The following is a 19,379-nucleotide window of genomic DNA, read 5'->3' as shown; positions in this document are numbered from 1 at the left end:
TGGAAGCCCATCCACCACTCTCTGCATGAAAAGCTTCACCTGCAGATTGCCCTTAAACTTTCCCCCTCTCACCTTGAACCTGTGCCCCGTTGTAATTGACACTTATAGCCTGGGAAAAGGCCTTTGTGAAAGTTGTCAAGATTTTTGCGTGTGGGGTAACTAATGGTTGAACATCATGCTTTGTGTCTTCATCCTAGCACTTTTTTTGGCGGAAGTAAATGTCGGTCATGTGGCCCAGTGAGCTTACATTCACAAAGATCATGACTGAATTCCTGCACCAGTGTCCTCTCCCTGAATCCTTTGATTCTCTTGGTATCTTGGAATACAAAGATCTCTGTCTTGAACATCTCCAACAACCTGCTCTTTGGGTGAGGGAACTTTACAGCTCTCTGAGTAAAGAAATTTCTCCTTATTTCAAGCCAGAATGGAGGACTCTTATATCGAAACTATGGCCGAGATCTTATCACCGTTCATGAAGTGGATTTTCCCATCCCACTGCAGTGAATGGATTTTAGTTGGCCACCAAATTCTCCGAACATGCAGCAGCATAGGGTCATAGAGGTTTACAGTATGGAAACTGGCCCCTCGGCCCAACTTGTCCATGCCGCCCCTTTTTTTAACCGTTATGCTAGTCCCAATTGCCTCATATCCCTCTGTACCCATCTTACCCATGTAACTGTCTAAACATTTTTCAAAAGGCAAAATTGTACCCGTCTCTACTACTATCCTTGGCAGCTTGTTCCAGATACTCATCACCTTCTGGTGAAAATTACCCCTTGGACCTTTCTGTATCTCTTTCCCCTCACCTTAAACCCATGTCCTCTAGTTTTAGACTCCCCTGCCTTTGGGAAAAGATATTGACTATCTGGCTGATCTGTGCCCCTCATTATTTTTTGGACCTCTATAAGATCATCCCTAAGCCTCCTACGCTCCAGAGAAAAAAGTCCCAGTTTATCCAGCCTCTCCTTATAACTCAAACCATCAAGTCCCGGGAAATCCTTTCTGCACTCTTTTTAGTTTAATAATATCCTTTCTATATTGGGGTGACCAGAACTGTACACAGGAGCATGGCATGAAAGGTGGGTAAGATCATGACTTATGACCCCCTCGTTCTAGACTCTCCAGCCAGGGAAATAGTCTGTCAAGTCAGGATTTAACTGTCTTGCCAGAGGTGGACATCGTCATGGACGGGGTGGGTAAATCTGCTGCTCTCCAAAGTTTCCCATCCCACCACCATCAGTATCCAACCTCTCAATCCCATCAGTTTATTGTTTCCCTGTCTATTTGCCTGTTTCCCCACATTTTTTATAACTTTGCATTGGGATAAGTGATAACTTCAACTTACAACGGTGGTTTAATCCTACAAATGGATACAGGATGTACAATACACTTTTGCCATTTATTTTAAAGATATTTTACATGATATAAAAATACTGATCACAGTGAACTCTTACAGTTGTTAACTGTTATGAACAGGAATGTTGCACAACATTTTGGTGGCAATAAATTAGATATAGATTCATTATCTTAAAAACAAAAATTAGCTTGAAAAGATCTAGACCTTTTGGACATCAGTGTGTCACATGAAGCCTGGGCAAGTTCTCTGCATGACTTGTAGCCTCCAGGTAAGTTTCTACATTGTACGTCTGCATTTTTCTTTTAACCATGCAGTGTTGGGATTACTTCGGGCTTTCCTGCGTCTCTGGTGCACTGCTGGATCCAAGGTGTAGATAGTTGGCATCTGTTTTTTTTTTACACAATGTTCTACCTTTCAGTAGAAGCGTCCGGTAAAAGTCTGACAAAGGTTCCTTTGTCGCCAAGTGACAGTCACCATCAATAATAGTCAGTGTGCGGTCTTCTCCAGTACGTGGGGACACAGTGACATACCTCCCTGCTAAAGTAAAATCCTGGGTTGCAGCGTCTTGACCTGCCTCCACAGGGTAGCCTGTGGCAACTGTGAGAGATAAAAAGAATCAAGATTATTGCCTCGATCAATCTACTTAACAGTCAATCATTCTCATTATGGGAGATTCCATTTTGTGTACGAGGACTGCACTAGCATTTTTAGGACTAGACCCAGCGGGTGGGATTTTCTGGACTGGACGATCCTGCCTGAAGTCAACGGGCCTTTGCATGGCCCGATCCTGCCCGCTACGCTTTCCGCCCAGTAATTTTATCACCACTGCATGCAGGAACTTTGACCCTGTGGACTGCATAGTTGTCGGTTATGATTGTATTCACTGGAGTTTGGAACAATGGGTGGCGGGGGAGGAATTCTCATAGAAACTGAGCCACAACAGATCAGCCATGATCTTATTGAATGGCGGGGCAGGCTCGAAGGGCTAGATGGCCTACTCCTGCTCCTATTTCTTATGTTCTTATGTAACCTATAAAATTCCAATAGGATTCGACAAAATAGATGGAAGAAGGATATTCCCAATGGTGGGCATGTCCAGAACCAGGGGTCACGGTCTGAGGATACAGGGTGAAGGACAGAGATGGGGAGGAATTTCTTCACCCACAGGGTGGTCAGCCTATGGAATTCACGACCACTGAAAGCAGTTGAGGCCAAAACATTGTGTGCTTTCATGAAGCAGTTAGATATAGCACTTGGGACCAAGGATATGGGAGGGAAGGAGGGATCAAGCCATTGAGTTGGATGACCATCATGATCATAATGAATGGCGCAGCAGGCTCGAAGGGCCGAATGGCCTAGTCCTCTCTATGCTTCTAACTTTTCATGTTAAAAAAAAGACACTTCAAAGGGACGTTATCAAACAAAATTTTATATCGAGCCGCATGGGATATTTGGACAGTTTGGTCACAGAGAAAGGTATCAAGAATCATTTTCAGAAGAAGAGAGAAAGAGGGGGAGATTCAAAGTGGTTTAGAGAGGGAGGAGTAGAGTAAAAGCTCTCCGCAGTCAATGGTGAGTTATGAAATTGGGAAGCTCCAAAGGCTGGCAGCACGGGGTAACTTTTTTGGAGACAGAGTGATGATAGCGAGATTTGAAATTAAGTATTAGAATAAATGGAGTTCAAACCTGCACAAAATTGAAATAGACCAACCATACCATACAAAACCTGCACAATACCATAGAACCACAGAGTCCCTGCAGTACAGATAGTGGCCATTCAACTCATCAAGTCTGCACCAACTCTCTCTGAAAGAGCATCTTAACCAGGCCACCCTTTTCCCCGTAAACCATTACCATGGCTAATTACTATGGATAATCCAACTAACCTACACATCTTCGGACACTAAGAGGCAATTTAGCATGGCCAATCCACCTAACTTGCACATCTTTGTACTGTGGGGGGAAACTGGAGCACCCAAAGAAACCCACGCAGACATGGGGAGAACATGCAAGCTCCATACAGACTCATCCGACGCCGGAATCAAACCCGGGTCTCTGGCGCTGTGAAGCAGCAGTGCTAACCATTGTGTTACCGTGCAGCGCAATTGAGTCGGACTCAATTATGCGTGACAAGAGCTGGAGCATTTAGACTTTCCTGTTTGACTGTTTATCTCCACCTTTGTTCCTTTTAGTTAAGGACATGGCTTTGAACTACTGAGATGACAAGTAGTTAGGAATGGTCTATCTTATCCTGTCCCTTTATGAAATCATTGTTGTAACAGCAGTGATCCCAACCCAATTTTATATATGGAGAACACTACTTGCAAAGGAACGTAATAAGCAGAAAACTGTTCTCCATAGAGGCATACAGCACAGAAAAGGCCCTTCGGCCCATCGAGTCTGAAAATATTTACCAGTGAAGGAGTGCTAATCCCATTTTCCTGCACTTGCCCCATATGTTTGAATGTTATAATATTTCAAGCACTCATCCAAGTATGTTTTAAAGGTTGCAATTACGGGAAGTGCATTCCAGATTCCCACCACCCCCGAATGAAAAAGCTTTTTTGGGTTGAGTGGCTTTCTTCTGTACTGCCAAGACTCTATGATTCAGAGGCGGCCACATTTTAATTGAACAAGCAACTAAGGTTGCTGTGGGTTAAATAACTAATGACAGTGGTGCACTGCGATAGGATGTGAGCAGTGGGGAAATTTGAAATTCATGGAAGGAAGCCTCGTGTTGTCTTTGCAGCTGATAAAATACTTTACTGATTAAACAACTCCACCTTCACACACAAGTGACTGTGTTAGAAATAGTTCTCCTTGAGGCTTTGCCCCTGTCATGAGTGCATGATTACAGAGAGATCCAGTTATGCTAACAGACATTCATTATGTGAACAGACGCAGATTAGGGTTACATCAGTTAGACAGAAATTAGCAGCAGGAGGTTAGAAATAGATTCTGGCTGCCACTGATGAGATTGTGAACTAATTAATCATAGAGTGGACGTCTCCATCCAAAAATATTCCTTTTCTTCCATTTATCACGGAAAGAATAACAAACTGGTTGGAGAGTGTGCTCAGCTTGTAAGATAATGGAAGGGTTGGTTTTACTCAACTGCAAAGTAGTGACGCATAGGAGATTTTATTTTTTATTGTGTACTGTTTTGATATCCACTGATTAACTTTGTGTTTTGCAGAGCATTCATTCTACTGGCACGGTGGCACAGTGGTTAGCACTGCTGTCTCATAGCGCCAGGGACCCGGGTTCGATCCTGGCTTGTGGAGTTTGCACATTCTCCCCGTGTCTGCATGGGTTTCCTCCTGGTGCTCCGGTTTCCTCCCACAGTCCAGAGATGTGCGGGTTAGGTGGATTGGCCATGCTAAATTGCCCCGGAGTGTCAGGGGGACTAGCTAGGGTAAATGTATGGGGATAGGGCTTGGGTGGGATTGTGGTCGGTGCAGACTCGATGGGCCGAATGGCCTCTTTCTTCACTGTAGGGATTCTATGAAATGTGCAGGGTCACAGGATTAGGATAGAAGATTGGACATAGGTAGGATGCCCTTTCAGAGAGTCAGTGCACAGTAGGGATTCTGTGGATGCGATCGATACTAACTTCTGAATATTTTTTATTCATTCTTGGGGCATGGGCATTGCTGGCTGGTCAATGATTATTGCCCATCCCTAGTTGCCCGTGGGCAGCAGTGAGCCAACCCTATTGCTGCGGCTCTGGAGTCACATGTGGGCCAGACCAAATAAGGACACAGATTTCCTTCCCTAAAGGACATTAGTGAATCATATGTGTTTTTCCGACAATCAACAATATTTTCATGGTCATCAGTAAATTCTTAATTCCAGATATTTTTGATTGAATTCAAATTACGCCATCTGCCATGGCAGGATTCGAATCCGGGTCCCCAGAACATCAGCTGAGTTTCTGAATTAATAGTCTAATAATATTACCCCTAGGCTATTGCCTTCCCTATGTTAAGCTTCTCATGTTTAGGTGTGCAATTATGCATTGCGCGATAGGTCAAAATAGGGATGCTTATTTGCAGTGAGATGGGGCCAGCACAAGATGCATTCATCTGGAAAATGTGAAATAGAAACTGAAAATTTTGCCAGTATTAGCATTTGCACAATGCCAGGGAGATTAGCAGCGTAAATATGTGGCGTTACTGGGATAGAGCCTGTGTGAGATTGTGGTCGGTGCAGACTTCATGGGTTGAATATCCTCCTTCTGCACTGTAGGGATGCTATGATTCTTCTACAATTTTCTTGGGTTCAAACTGGATGATCACTTTGAACTGAATATGCCAAAGCAGTGCCTCCCCCTCACTTTAGAGCTTCCTTCTCACTTTGTCTGCCAAAGTCCCAATGCACTGAATGGTGGAGCAGACCTAAGGGGCTGAATGGCCTCTTCTTCTCCCTATGTTGCATTGAGCATACAATCCCTACAGTGCAGCAGGAGGCTACTTGGCCCATCAACTCTGCACCGACCTCAATCCCACCCAGGCCCTATTCCTGTCACCCCCACATATTTACCCTGCTACTCCCTCTGCCCCTGACACTAAGGGGCAATTTAGCATGGCCAATCAATAAAACCCACCCATCTTTGAACTGTGGGAGGAAATCGGGAGCATCTGGAGGAAACCCATGCAGACACAGGGAGAATGTGCAAACCCCATACAGACAGTGAATGGAACATGGGTCCCTGGCACTGTGAGGTAGCAGTGCTAACCACTATACCACTGTGCTGTCCACAACTTGCTTAAATTACCATTCCATCCAGCAGCATCTTGTTGTAGCTACATTGTGTACTCTCTGAAGAATGCACTGTAGCACTCCCAGGGCAAAACCTGTAACTCGTGCCTAGAAGGACAAGGGCAGCAGGCACAGAGGAAGAGTATCCCTTCCAAGTTGTATAATTCCTGAGTTGGGAATATATCACTGTTCCATCATTGCCACTTGATCCCAAAACTTCTTATAACAACACAGTGAGAGCACCTTCACTACATGGGCCGCAGCAGTTCAAGGAAGGCAGCCCAGCACAATCTTTCGAAGGTCAATCAGGGATGGGCAATAATGGGCAATGATTTTGCCAACGGTGCCCACGTTTTGCGAATGAATCTTTATTTTAGCATAGCACTTCAAAACCAGCCTCTCATCAATGGACTCTGTCTACACTTCCTACTGCCTCGGCAAAGCAGCCAGCATAATTAAGGGCCCCACACGCCTCGGGCATTCTCTCTGCCACCTTCTTCCATCGGGAAAAAGATACAAAAGTCTGAGGTCACGTACCAATCAACCCAAGAATAGCTTCTTCGCCACTGACATCAGACTTTTAAATGGACCTATCTTGTATTAAGCTGATCCTTCTCTACACCCTAGCTATGACTGTAACACTACATTCTGCACTCTCTTGATTCATAAGAACATAAGAACATAAGAAATAGGAGCAGGAGTAGGCCATCTAGCCCTTCGAGCCTGCCCCGCCATTCAATAAGATCATGGCTGATCTGTCGTGGCTCAGTTCCACATTCACGCCCTCTCCCCATAACCCTTAATCCCCTCTCTTATCAAAAACCCATCAACCCGCGTCTTAAAAATATTTAGCGAGGCAGCCTCCACCACTTCAACGGGCAGAGAATTCCAGAGATTCACCACCCTTTGAGTGAAGAAGTTCCTCCTCAACTCTGTTCTAAACCGCCCCCCCTTTATCTTGAGGCTGTGCCCCCTAGTCCTACTATCCTTTCTGAGCGGGAAGAGTCTCTCCACCTCTATCCTATCCATCCCATTCATCATCTTATACGTCTCAATGAGATCTCCCCTCATTCTTCTAAACTCTAACGAGTACAAGCCTAATTTATTCAGCCTCTCCTCATAGCTCAACCCCCTCAACTCCGGCATCAGCCTAGTAAACCTCCTCTGCACTCCCTCCAAGGCCAAAATATCCTTGCGTAAGTACGGAGACCAAAACTGCACACAGTACTCCAGCTGCGGCCTCACCAATGCCCTATACAGCCGCAGCAAGACCTCCCTACTTTTATATTCAATCCCCCTCGCTATGAAGGCCAGCATCCCATTCGCCTTCCTGACCACCTGCTGCACCTGCAAGCTGGGTTTTTGCGACTCATGCACAAGGACCCCGAGGTCCCTCTGCACCGTCGCCTGCTGCAGTTTTTCGCCACGTAAGTAATAACCCTTCCTACTATTATTTATTTGTTGCAAAAAAAAACTGGGAAATCAAGAACAGAAAGAAATTGCTTCTATGAGGCAGCTGGGGGTTTGGGGGTCATGAAACCTCCAGGAACACGTCCAACTGGAGTTCCTTCTCTATGAGGTATGCTTTGTCTGTATAGCACGCAAGAAACAATACTTTTCACTGTATACCAGTACATGTGACAATAAATCAAATAAAAAAAAGAATCATTGTTAAAATGTCTCAAAGCATTCAAGTACAACTTGCTTTTCATATTACCCTGGAACAATGCAAGCCTCACCTAAGATGTAAACTGGCACAACACTCACCTACAAGTGGGAGGGTGAAACCTCATTCCTTTCAGAAAGCATTTATTTGGAGACTCTGTACATTCACAGACGCATTTTACTGGGTTTAAAGGCTGGTTCCTCGGACAGCTTTTTTTGCAAATGCACTCGCAAGTATCTGCATCGAATTGCTTGTGGGCGCCACATATGGCGGGATACAGTCCGTTTCTGCACACGCACTGGCACGAGTCCTTATCTAGCTCTTTGTGGTGTCCACAGCGTGTGCGATGGCGGCCTCCCTTACACACACACTGGCAAGTATCCTCATCGAGTTCTTTATTGGGCCCACAGACACTGTAGAAGCTGGTGTCTCCGTCTGTGAAAGGAATAAAAGCAGACACGTTCTGTAAGGGAACAGGCCTCAAAAAATTGGAAAATCCACCAGAAAATTATGCATTCGCATTTCATAAAATGCTTGATGCGAGAGCGTGAAGGCAAATTTTCCTTTTCCACCCTTCTGCATCAAACATTGCCTGGACAGATGTCACAGAGTAACATGGATGATCAGATCAGCTTTGCGATGGGTACGCAGTTTCCATTTTTTAATTTTTCTAGATCCTTCACCAATTAAATAGATTTGGATGTCTGAGCAAGATAACTATGTCCTTCATAAAACCCAACAAAAATGTTCATCCCTCCCACTGAAATGTTCATTTAAGTCAAGGGGTCCAGACACATTGACAATAATATCATTTCTCCTCTTGCTTTTTTGAGTAAGCCTCGGCACCAAGGCCTCATTCTCACTCAAAACACAGTGGTTTCTACCATACCTGACCCTTTGTCATCCCAGGTGGACGTAAAGGATCCGATGGGACTATTACAAAGAAGGGTATGGGAGTTCTACAAGAAGAAGTCTACAAGATGATGAGGGGCATGGACAGAGTGCATTGTCAGGAGCATTTCCCAGGGTGGAAGAGTTAATTACTATGGGGTATAGGTTTAAGGCGCGAGGGGCAAGATTTAAAGGGGATGTACGAGAAATGTTTTTTTGCTCAGATGTTTTGGTGGTGGGTGCCTGGAACTCGGGGAAGTAATGGAAGCAGATATCATAGTGACCTTTAAGGGATGTCTTGACAAATACATGAATAGGATAGGAATAGAGGGGTATGGTCCCCGGAAATGTAGGGGGTTTTAGTTTGGACAGGCAGCATGCTGGGTGTAGGCTTGGAGGGCCGAAGGGCCTGTTCCTGTGCTGTAATTTTCTTTGTTCTTTGTTCTCCCTGGTGTCCTGGCCAATATTTAACTCCAAACACCTTCACATAGATTATGATCACATTGTTGATTGTGGGGTGTTTGCTGTGCCCTATTTGGCTGCCACACTCTTCTATTTTTCAACAGTGACGACACTTTTGCAAATTTGTGGTTCTGAGGTGGTCTGGGACAGCCTGAGGTTGTGAAGAGCGCTACGTGAACGCAATCTTTCTTTTATTATTTTTTATATTCAGAAGGAAAAATCAGGGGATATTGGAGGATAAGTGAGCACAATCTATGCATTAATAAGTGAGCTAAAGAACAGAAATGGTACAAACACCACTTATTTAAACCCAGACCATTGTGGCACAGGCATTGCACAGACAAGAGTTAAGCCCAGTGTAACTTGCATAACCTTCCAGTGTAATGTAAACTTCCTAATATTTCTCCAATCTGGATTATTTTCAGGCCATTAACTCCCACACGTCTACGTTGGAAGGAGTCCAGGCTCCAGAAACACGGTGAACCTTCTACTTGCCATTAATGAGCCAGGCTGGTTAATCATGTATGAAACGTACCCTGTGGGAGGTGTGCTGGGGATCTGTCCTGTTCAGCTATCACATTCCCAATCCTGCACAATAAGATCAACTTAGATTCCATCTTTCAAGTCCAGGCCCGTCATCTCTGAACCACCTTTCCCCGGTGGAAGACAGTAACTGCTTGGCTATTATTAGGGTTGATTAGGGACTGCAGCAGTTCAAAAAGGCAACTCATCACCAGCTTCTGGAGGGCAACTAGGGACGGGCAAAAATGCTGGCCTAGCCAGCGATGCCCATAAATTGATTTAAAAAGTTATACAAGTTAGTTCAAAGCTGCCTAGGTGTCAACAGCTCATCTTTAGAGCATGCCATACACTCCGACTCATCATATCACCTTTTCAAAGCCTCAGTCACTGTCTCAGATTCCTCTTGAGCTATATGATGCAGATCTTCTTTCAGTGGGTTAGAAGGTCTACCTCAGACAGCTCATAACAGATACCTTTGTAGATTTGAGTTGTACAAATCTAGTGCCAGTTATTAAGTATATTCATCAATAGCTGTGTAAACTTGACTTTTACCATTATAATGATCAGCCAATTCTAATTCCTTTAACTGTACAAAAATTCAGAACTCCAGTATTAAGGGTCGGATTTTACGACCTCGCTCGTCCTGAAACCGTAAAATCCCACCCGAGGTCAACAGACCTTTCCAAGTTCCGCCCCTCACCCACTCCAATTTCCCTGGTGGGTAAGGTGATAAAATTCTGGTCTTTAATTAAGACATAGACCTTTAGCTGTACTTGCCCACATGGGAATGTTAACGTTTTAGCAAGTAGATGAGATTGACAGTTGAGCTTGAGAGGAGGAGAAAATAACAAGGCAGGTAACAAGATTTGCAGATATCTAGAGGAATAATGAGTTGCAATTTGCCCAGTAACAAGATTAGCAGGCATCTAGAGAAATTGAGGTGTGAATTGCAATATCAGAAGCATTGTTTTCCAGTGATCAGTGGGGCAATATGAATGATAACTTCTAAAGGTGAGAAATAAAAGAGATAGCCAAATCCACAAGATGGAATATCAAAGAAACTGAATAATGTAACTATTAATAGTCCCATTGGGGAATGAGGCTAGTTTTTGATCCAATAGTTAGACAGGCTGTCGCTATCTAATCTTCAAAGAAGCCAGTTCCATCTATGATCAGAGCCACGGAGGCCTATTCCATCCAACATCTGGAGCCATGACAGACTGCAGAGAATCTCCTTGAAAGATACAGCTTTGCACCTTTACTGAACTAGGAAAAGAATTCCCCCAGACTTGGAAATCAAAGTTGTATTGTGTGGCAACAATGAACTGGGTTTGACTTATAGAGGTACTAAATTGGATGTTGTTTGGGAAAAGGGGTCTCCATGAGTTCAGGGAATACTTTGGGAACAAATTTCAAATACAACGGCATGCTTAATATACTTATAGTCAATGAGTATATTCTTGTCACATGTTTTTTTCCCCTTTCTTTTACTTTGATAAATACTCATTATTAATTGTTTGCACAGCGATGGTACTGGTTCTTCACTGTACTGTACATGGTTCTTCACATTACTCCAATGACATGTACACCACTAGGAACCAGCGTTTCAAGACAACCTTCGGGATTTTGAGGCATTCTCACAGGTAACATAAGTGGAATTCTTAACAGTAAATTTTGAATCTCATGGGTACAAATGCAGGGGTGAATTGGGAGATGAAGTGTTTCCTAGAAGGACTTTGAACATCAGAGGGTTGGACACCAGGGCCACTCTACTGCACAACCCAGGCTCCAATATAACTACTGATATTAAGTTTCCAGCTCTGCTTTCACCCAAAACTTCTTGTTCCTTTGGCTTGTTTGCCACTTTCAAGTAACTGACAAAATATTTTGAGGATCTAGCACAATGCCCACAGTGTCTAAGCCCTAAATTGTAGAAGTCCCTCTCTAAACTGTCAGCCTCTCTCTTCGCTTTTCAAAAGCTATTTACAACCTACATCTTTGGTCATCTATCCTATCCTCCTCACTATTCATAGAATCATGGAATCGCTACATTGCAGAAGGAGGCTATTTGACCCACCAAGCCTGGACTGACAACAATCCCAAGCAGGCCCTATCTCCGTAACCCCACTGTTAATTCCCCTGACATGTAGGGGCAATTATTTAACATGGCCCAATCCTTCTAACCTGCATTCCTTTGGTGTGTGTGAAGATACCGGAGCACCCAGAAGAAACTCATGCAGTCACGATGAGAACGTGCAAAGCTCTGGAAATAATTTGAAGAGCCTAACTTTCCTGACCAGCATTAAAACAAGGTCACCTGGAAAATCTAGACTCTGCGGTATACAATCAAGAAGGCTGTACAGCAAGGAACTCAGTAAATCAGCTCTGTGTCTTTGCTGTTTATGACAGACTGATAAGGGTAATATAAATTCAGCTATTCCAGGGTAAATATTGTGAGTAAAATGGAGTAGAATCTTCCAAACGATTATATAGAATTATGTGGACTCTTCAATGTTCAATCCAACCAGTTATTTGGAGTATTGCATGCAGTTCTGGTCATCACACGACCAGAAGGATGTGGAAGTTTTGGAGTCAGTGCAAAAGAGGTTCACCAGGATATTGCCTGGTCTTGAGGGCGTTGGCAATGAGGAGAGGTTGAAAAAACTAGGATTATTTTCACTGGATAGGCAAAGGCCGAGGGGACACCTGATAGAGGGCCACAAAATTATGAGACATGGACAGGGTGGATAGCCAGAGGCTTTTGCCCAGGGTGGTAGTGTCAATTACAAGGGGGCACAGGTTTAAAGTGAGAGGGGAGGAAGTTTAAGCAGATATGCGAGCGAGGATTTTGACACAGAGGGTGCTGGGTGCCTGGAATGTGCTGCCAGAGGAGAAGGTGGAAGCAGACACATTAGCAACATTTAAGGGGCATCTGGATGGGTACATGAAAAGGAAGGGAATAGAGAGATCCGGACCGAGTAAGGGCAAAAGGTTTTGTTTTAATTTAGTTAGGGCATCATGATCGGCTTGGAGGGCTGAAGGGCCTGTTCCTGTGCTGTACTTTCCTTTGTTCTAATTGTTCTTTTTCCAGGTTCCACTCACTACCCTACGATCTTGGTACTCTCTATACTTCAACTCACTGTAACTCCAACTGAAAAGATTGAAGCAAAATAACATTTGTCCATGATTTTAGTCATGGCGTCATCACAGGACCTCTTAAATTCAAAGCAGATGTTCTTCACAGCTCAAATATTGGTTTGCGCTTCTGCAGGGATCAAGCAATCAAAGTGAATAAAGCAGAACATGACATCCCTAAATTGCATAAAGGTCACAGTGAAAAGAAAGACACTTACAAAGCCAAGTAGAATTTTATCTTCCAATCCCTGTGTGCTGTATTCATAATTAGTAAACTTGGCTTCGAGACCAGTAGTGTTTAAGAACTGTTCTGTTGCTTGTGAGCCTCTATGGGCTCCTGACGTCTCACACTGAGACCGGACCTGTGCCAATGTCTGAGACTTCATAGGTTTGCAGTGGCACAAGCTTAGGCTGCCGGACAGATGGCAGTGGACTCTGGTTCTAATGCGTTTGGCAGTTCAGACATCTCTGCGCAGTGATGGATGGAACCTCTGTGCAGTTTATTGTTCAGGGCCTGGCTGCCGATTGTCATTGGACGCAATTACTGCGTTTCCGTTGCATTTTCCCCAGTTAAGGGCTGGCATCTTGGTGTTCAGTGAAGAAAGGCTATATTATTCCAGAAGGGAACATTCGAAAATCTTACTTCAGCCAAAAGTATCTTGCAGCTCCCTTGTTAATGTAGCCCCCATTTTGACTGGGATATTGCCCACACTACTGAAGAAAACACAGCATGATGGAAAGGCCATCAGGTCAAAACTGTTAGAAGACAAATTATTGTTGGCAAGTTTATTTCTGCTGCTGGCTTTTATTCTGGGTGAAGGGTGTTGTCGTCTCTTTGTTTTTGCTTTCTCTCATGCAGGCTAAGTTCAAGAAATAATCTGTTCCAACAGGAACCTGCTGTTTCATATATTGACGCACTATTTACTCCAACCAAACATCTCCCATTTACTGCTCATTAAAACTCAAATAAAAATTGCCTCTTCGCAACTTCAAGTGCAATCTGCATTGCAATGTTAGTTGTGGCTTAGTTGATAGTTCTTGTCTCAAAGTCAGAAGCTTCAATGAGTAGAGGTGATAATTGAAACATTGATCTGCGTTCCAATGACAGGAGGTTTTGTACCTTTGGATGCCATAAGGAAGGTTGGGTCTGGGTGGTCTTCTCTCATAAGTGTTGTCCTTCTGGAACACATACCTCATATTGGGGCTTGCACCTCTGGGTCTCCACCATAGAATCATAGCGTGCAGCAGCTTATTAAGGTTTATTTATTAGTGTCACAAATAGGCTTACATTAACCCTGCAATGAAGTTACTGTGAAAATCCCCTGGTTGCCACACTCTGGCACCTGATTGGGTATACGGAGGGAGGATTTAGCATGGCTAATGGCCTAAGAGGCCCTTCGGCCCATCAAATCTGTACTGACATGAGAGGAACACCTGAACTCCTATCTAATCCTATCTACCCACATTTGGCCCAAAGCTTTGCATGTTGTGGTGTGCCAAGTGCTCACCCGGGTACTTCTTAAAGGATATGAGGCAACCTTGCTGCCCCCCGTTTTTACTGGGAAGTGAGTGAGCTGCAAACCATCGAGGACAGGTTGTTAAGATCAGGAGAGCAGGAATTGCGCCCTCCCTGTAAGATTCAGCCCCGGCAAGCTCAGCAGTAATCAAAGGCTGTTTGGTCAAAATCAGTGCGTTTTATCCTTTCCCCTGATGCAACGCTTTTCAATTGTTGGGAATACTGTGGTGAGGAGCCAAGCTCAGTCAATGAATTATAGGCCACAGCAGGAGGAGATTTAGTGCACTGTGCCAAGTCTGTTCTTTGAAAGATTAATCAAAACCCCCTGTCCTTTCAATCACCCTTAGACTTCCCTTTCCTCTTTAAGTAACCTCTTTTGAGAATTACAATGGGATCTGCTTACATCACCCATTTAGGCAGTGCATCCCAGGTCATTGCTGAATAAACACAATCCTCATATCTCATTTTTTTCTTTACCTCCAATTTGTGTCGTCTGTTTATTGACCCTTCTCATAGAATAGTTACAGCGGAGAGGAGACCATTCGGCCAATCATATTACACTGGCTCTTTGAAGGTGCAATCCATCTAGTATTCATCTAGTAGAAACATATCAGCCATGATTGAATGGCGGAGAAGATTTGATGGGCCAAATGGCCGAAATCTGCTCCTATATCTTATGGTCGTACAGTGTCACTCCTCAGTCATCACCCTGTGACCCCACAAATTCTTAATTTTCAAAGAACAACTTAATTCCTACTTGGTAGCCATGATTGAACTTTTCACCACCACTCGCTCAGGTAACACATGCCTGTTCACTACCACAGCCTCTGCTTTCTTCCAGCTTGTCGCTCAGAGTTAGGCTGGTGAGTCCATTATAATTCCCCGTGAGATAGGGTCCCAATCTCATCCTGCACTTCTGGCCAACTAACAAGCGATGTGGCTAAAGGCCAGCTTAAAGTTGATACTGTGGCCATTTCCTCCACAACCCATTAGCCAGACTGCAGTGCTGGATGACCCTTGGGAGGTGGGTGAAATCGTTCCAAAGTAAAGGCAGGAATCATCACAATGGAAATTTCCATTCAAATGACTGCACTGGGGCTATTTCAGTCTAGTTGATGCCAGATTACTGGGTGTCTGCTTGTAAGTGGTCTGATTATTACGACGTGGTTTTCTTTGGGAGGTCCACTGTTGTATCCCAGTGGGCTCAGGTGCCACTTACAGCGGGTGTGAGGCTCCCCTCCCCCTCAGAGCGAGCTGTGGCAGGCATTTTCACCGGCCAGACTGCCAGCACTCCCAGCCCCTTGCTCTGGTTATAGCGATCGGCTGGAGATATTTACCCTCTGGTCCCAGTGACTCAGTGATTAAAATGAAACACTCCATGGCAAGAAGTAAAGAAAGGGAGAGTGGGAAAGAGAGGATAAAGCAGAAGTTGGCAGCGGGGCTGTTTTAACAGCTGTTGCTGTTATGTATCACTCAGTCTCAGCATGATCGATATAGCTGTTAAGTACCGGAATTGTCTCCAACCCAGTCAAAGCATCTGAATAAACTGAATCCAACTTACCAAAATACGCAACTTGTAACCATTAGTGTTTCCCTGCCAACAAATGTTCCTTACACGCCAATGGAAGCCTGAGATATTGTCTATTATATTCAACCCTATTGAACAACCTGATAACTTATCTGTGTGGCACTGTGACCGCAGCAGGTTCCAAGTACCTGCGGGCGAATTAATGAATCGCTTGCCAGCTAATCCTGGTGGTGCAAGCCATGGCAAAATAATACTTGAGCACTGAGGTTGGCAAAGCAAAGCAACCCCCCATGAAGGGAAATACTCCAGTCACAGCTGTTAGGGGAAGGAATGGGGAAAGAATTAGATGCAAAGAGAAGTCAAATATCAAGAGGGCGGAACCAAAGGGTGAAAAGGGGCAGCAGCAGATCATAATGCCGAGGGGTTTCTTGTTGAGAGAGTAGGAGGTCGCAAGGGAAAGAGCATGTCAGTGATGGGGGTGGCACGTTGGCACAGTGGTTAGTACTGCTGCCTCACAGTGCTAGAGACGCAGATTCAATTCCCAGCCTCAGGTCACTGTCTGTATGGAGTTTGCGCATTCTCCCCGTGTCTGCGTGGGTTTCCTCCGGGTGCTCCGATTTCCTCCCACAGTCCAAAGATGTGCGGGTTAGGTTGATTGGCCATGGTAAATTGCCCCTTAATATTAGGTGGATTGGAAGAGTAAATACATGGGGTTGTGGGGATAGGGCTTGGGTGGGATTGTGGTCAGTGCAGGCTTGATGGGCCGGATGGTCTCCTTCTGTACTGTAGATTCTTTGATTCTATTATTCTATGAGGATGAATGGAAGGAACCACAGGTCAGGTTAGTGAGCGACACAGGGCAAATAACACCATGGGGTTAAGTGCCGCAGCTGAAGATTAAAAGATGTTGAAAAATAAAATCAAATGAAGATGAAATGAGAAGGTAAGAGCAAAGCAGTGAAAGAAGAAAATTAGAAGTTTACGGGGAGCTGAAGTATAATCTGAACATTACTGAAAAGCGAGACATATGGTCTTAAGCTTCCTGACTTCCACTCTTTTCACGCATGGGTGCCTGGAACACGCTGCCATAGGAGGTGGTGAAAACAGGCACATTAGTAACATTTAAGAGGCATCTGGTTGGGTACATGAGTAGGGAGGGAATAGAGGGATATGGACTGAGTAAGGACAGAAGGTTTGTTTAAAATTTAGTTAAGGCATCATGATCGGCAAGGGCCAAAGAGCCTGTTCCTGTGCTGAATTTTTCTTGTTCTTTGTTCATCAGGACAAATGCAAGAATGCCAAATTTCAAACTGCCACAACAATTCACACTGCAGGAGAAAAAGGGTGCTGATGAGTTGGCAAGTCAAATTTGATTGGCCAAGACATTGTAATAGAGAAGGTATCATCATGGAGAACGCATCAAAATGGAGAAGACATTGTCATGGAGAATGCATCGTCATAGAGAACACATCATAATGGAAAATTGGTCAGTCCCCAAGCTCCTGGGTGATTCAAAAAAGACCCAAGGTTTGAACATAATTTTGGTTGCAGAGAATGGGTCCCTGGCTATGTTAAAGCTTTGCGCCATTTGTGAATTATCTGGGAGCTGAGGGACCCTTTGGTTCCTTGATGGTTTCTGTATGCCAACACCACAGCCAATCAGAATTGACTTGTGTTGAGCCAGGATGTGTCATGTCCAACACGCATCTTTATCGGTACCTGTTCAACAAATGAACCAATGAGTAAAACAAATCCACTCACCTGAGTCGCTCTTCGAGGGCAAAAAGCTGCTGAAATCATGTTGTTTCACACATCGACATAAAAAACTGTTCCAGATATGATTCTTGGGGCATGTCTTGTTTGGCATCAGGCAGCTGTGGATGGAGTGAAGATAGTTTATGTTGAGAGTAGGCAGACAATATTATGACCACTTGGTTCAATACATATCCATGTAATGGAATTGGAGGCTGTTTGTATTTATGCAGAAAAGAGAAACAGCTAAACAATTTTGCCCTTCTATTCTCAATGAAATTCGGGGGCGGGGTGGGGGGGGGAAAGAGAGAAGCATTAGTAAACTCATTGGTGCTCTCATTTTTCCACCAAAAATGCTTCCCAGGCACTTACGTTGGCACAACTGCTTAGATATGTTTGGTTCAGCTCTTTAACATGCAAAAGTTTTCACAATATGTTTTATAAACCCTCCACCAATCCAATCCAACTCCCACTGATATTCCGAACCCAATCCAACCCCCACCGACAAACTGAACCCAATCCAACTCCCACTGACAATCCGAACCCAACCCAACTCCCTCTGACCACCAGAACCCAACCCAACTCCCACTGACAATCTAAACCCAACCCAACTCCCTCTGACAATCCAAACTCAACCCAATTCCCACTGACAATCTGAACCCAATCCAACTTCCATTGACAATCCAAACCCAACCCAACTCCCACTGACAATCCAAACCCAACCCAACTCCCACTGACAATCCGAACTCAACCCAATTCCCACTGACAATCCAAACCCAATCCAACTTCCATTGACAATGCAAACCCAACCCAACTGCCACTGATAATCCGAACCCAACCCAACTCCCACTGACAATCCAAACCCAACCCAATTCCCACTGACAATCCAAACCCAACCCAATTCCCACTGACAATCCAAACCCAACCCAATTCCCACTGACAATCCGAACCCAACCCAATTCCCACTGACAATCCAAACCCAACCCAATTCCCACTGACAATCCAAACCCAACCCAATTCCCACTGACAATCCGAACCCAACCCAATTCCCACTGACAATCCAAACCCAACCCAATTCCCACTGACAATCCAAACCCAACCCAATTCCCACTAACAATCCGAACCCAACCCAACTCCCACTGACAATCCAAACCCAACCCAACTCCCACTGACAATCCGAACCCAACCCAATTCCCACTGACAATCCAAACCCAACCCAACTCCCTCTGACAATCCGAACCCAAACCAATTCCCACTGACAATCTGAACCCAACCCAATTCCCACTGACAATCCGAACCCAACCCAACTCCCACTGACAAACCAAACCCAACCCAACTCCCACTGACAATCCGAACCCAAACCAATTCCCACTGACAATCCGAACCCAACCTAATTCCCACTGACAATCCGAACCCAAACCAACTCCCACTGACAATCCGAACCCAACCCAATTCCCACTAACAATCCGAACCCAACCCAACTCCCACTGACAATCCAAACCCAACCCAATTCCCACTGACAATCCAAACCCAACCCAACTCCCACTGACAATCCGAACCCAACCCAACTCCCACTGACAATCCAAACACAACCCAACTCCCTCTGACAATCCAAACACAACCCAACTCCCACTGACAATCCAAACCCAATCCAACTCCCACTGACAATCCGAACCCAACCCAATTCCCTCTGACCACCAGAACCCAACCCAACTCCCACTGACAATCTAAACCCAACCCAACTCCCTCTGACAATCCAAACTCAACCCAATTCCCACTGACAATCTGA

At 44.7% G+C, this 19,379-nt stretch overlaps 1 protein-coding gene across 1 annotated transcript in view; it reads right to left on the bottom strand.

The window, feature by feature from the left end:
- Window positions 1-1,380: 1,380 nt before the first annotated feature.
- vegfc (vascular endothelial growth factor c) overlaps window positions 1,381-19,379 on the bottom strand; it is a 184,743-nt gene continuing 166,744 nt past the window's right edge. Inside the window, exons 5-7 of the mRNA XM_080189443.1 lie at window positions 17,600-17,712; window positions 7,886-8,219; window positions 1,381-1,954 (exon numbers count right to left, since the gene is read on the bottom strand). Of these exons, the coding sequence (XP_080045569.1) occupies window positions 1,834-1,954; window positions 7,886-8,219; window positions 17,600-17,712 (568 nt within the window). The 3' untranslated portion in view covers window positions 1,381-1,833. The remainder of the gene's footprint in view (window positions 1,955-7,885; window positions 8,220-17,599; window positions 17,713-19,379) is intronic.

The sequence above is a fragment of the Carcharhinus amblyrhynchos genome, chromosome 5 (assembly GCF_965287045.1).
Source record: "Carcharhinus amblyrhynchos chromosome 5, sCarAmb.v2.hapA, whole genome shotgun sequence".
NCBI lineage: Eukaryota > Metazoa > Chordata > Chondrichthyes > Carcharhiniformes > Carcharhinidae > Carcharhinus > Carcharhinus amblyrhynchos.
The sequence above is the reverse complement of the archived record's forward strand: the minus strand, read 5'-3'. Positions and strand labels throughout refer to the sequence as shown.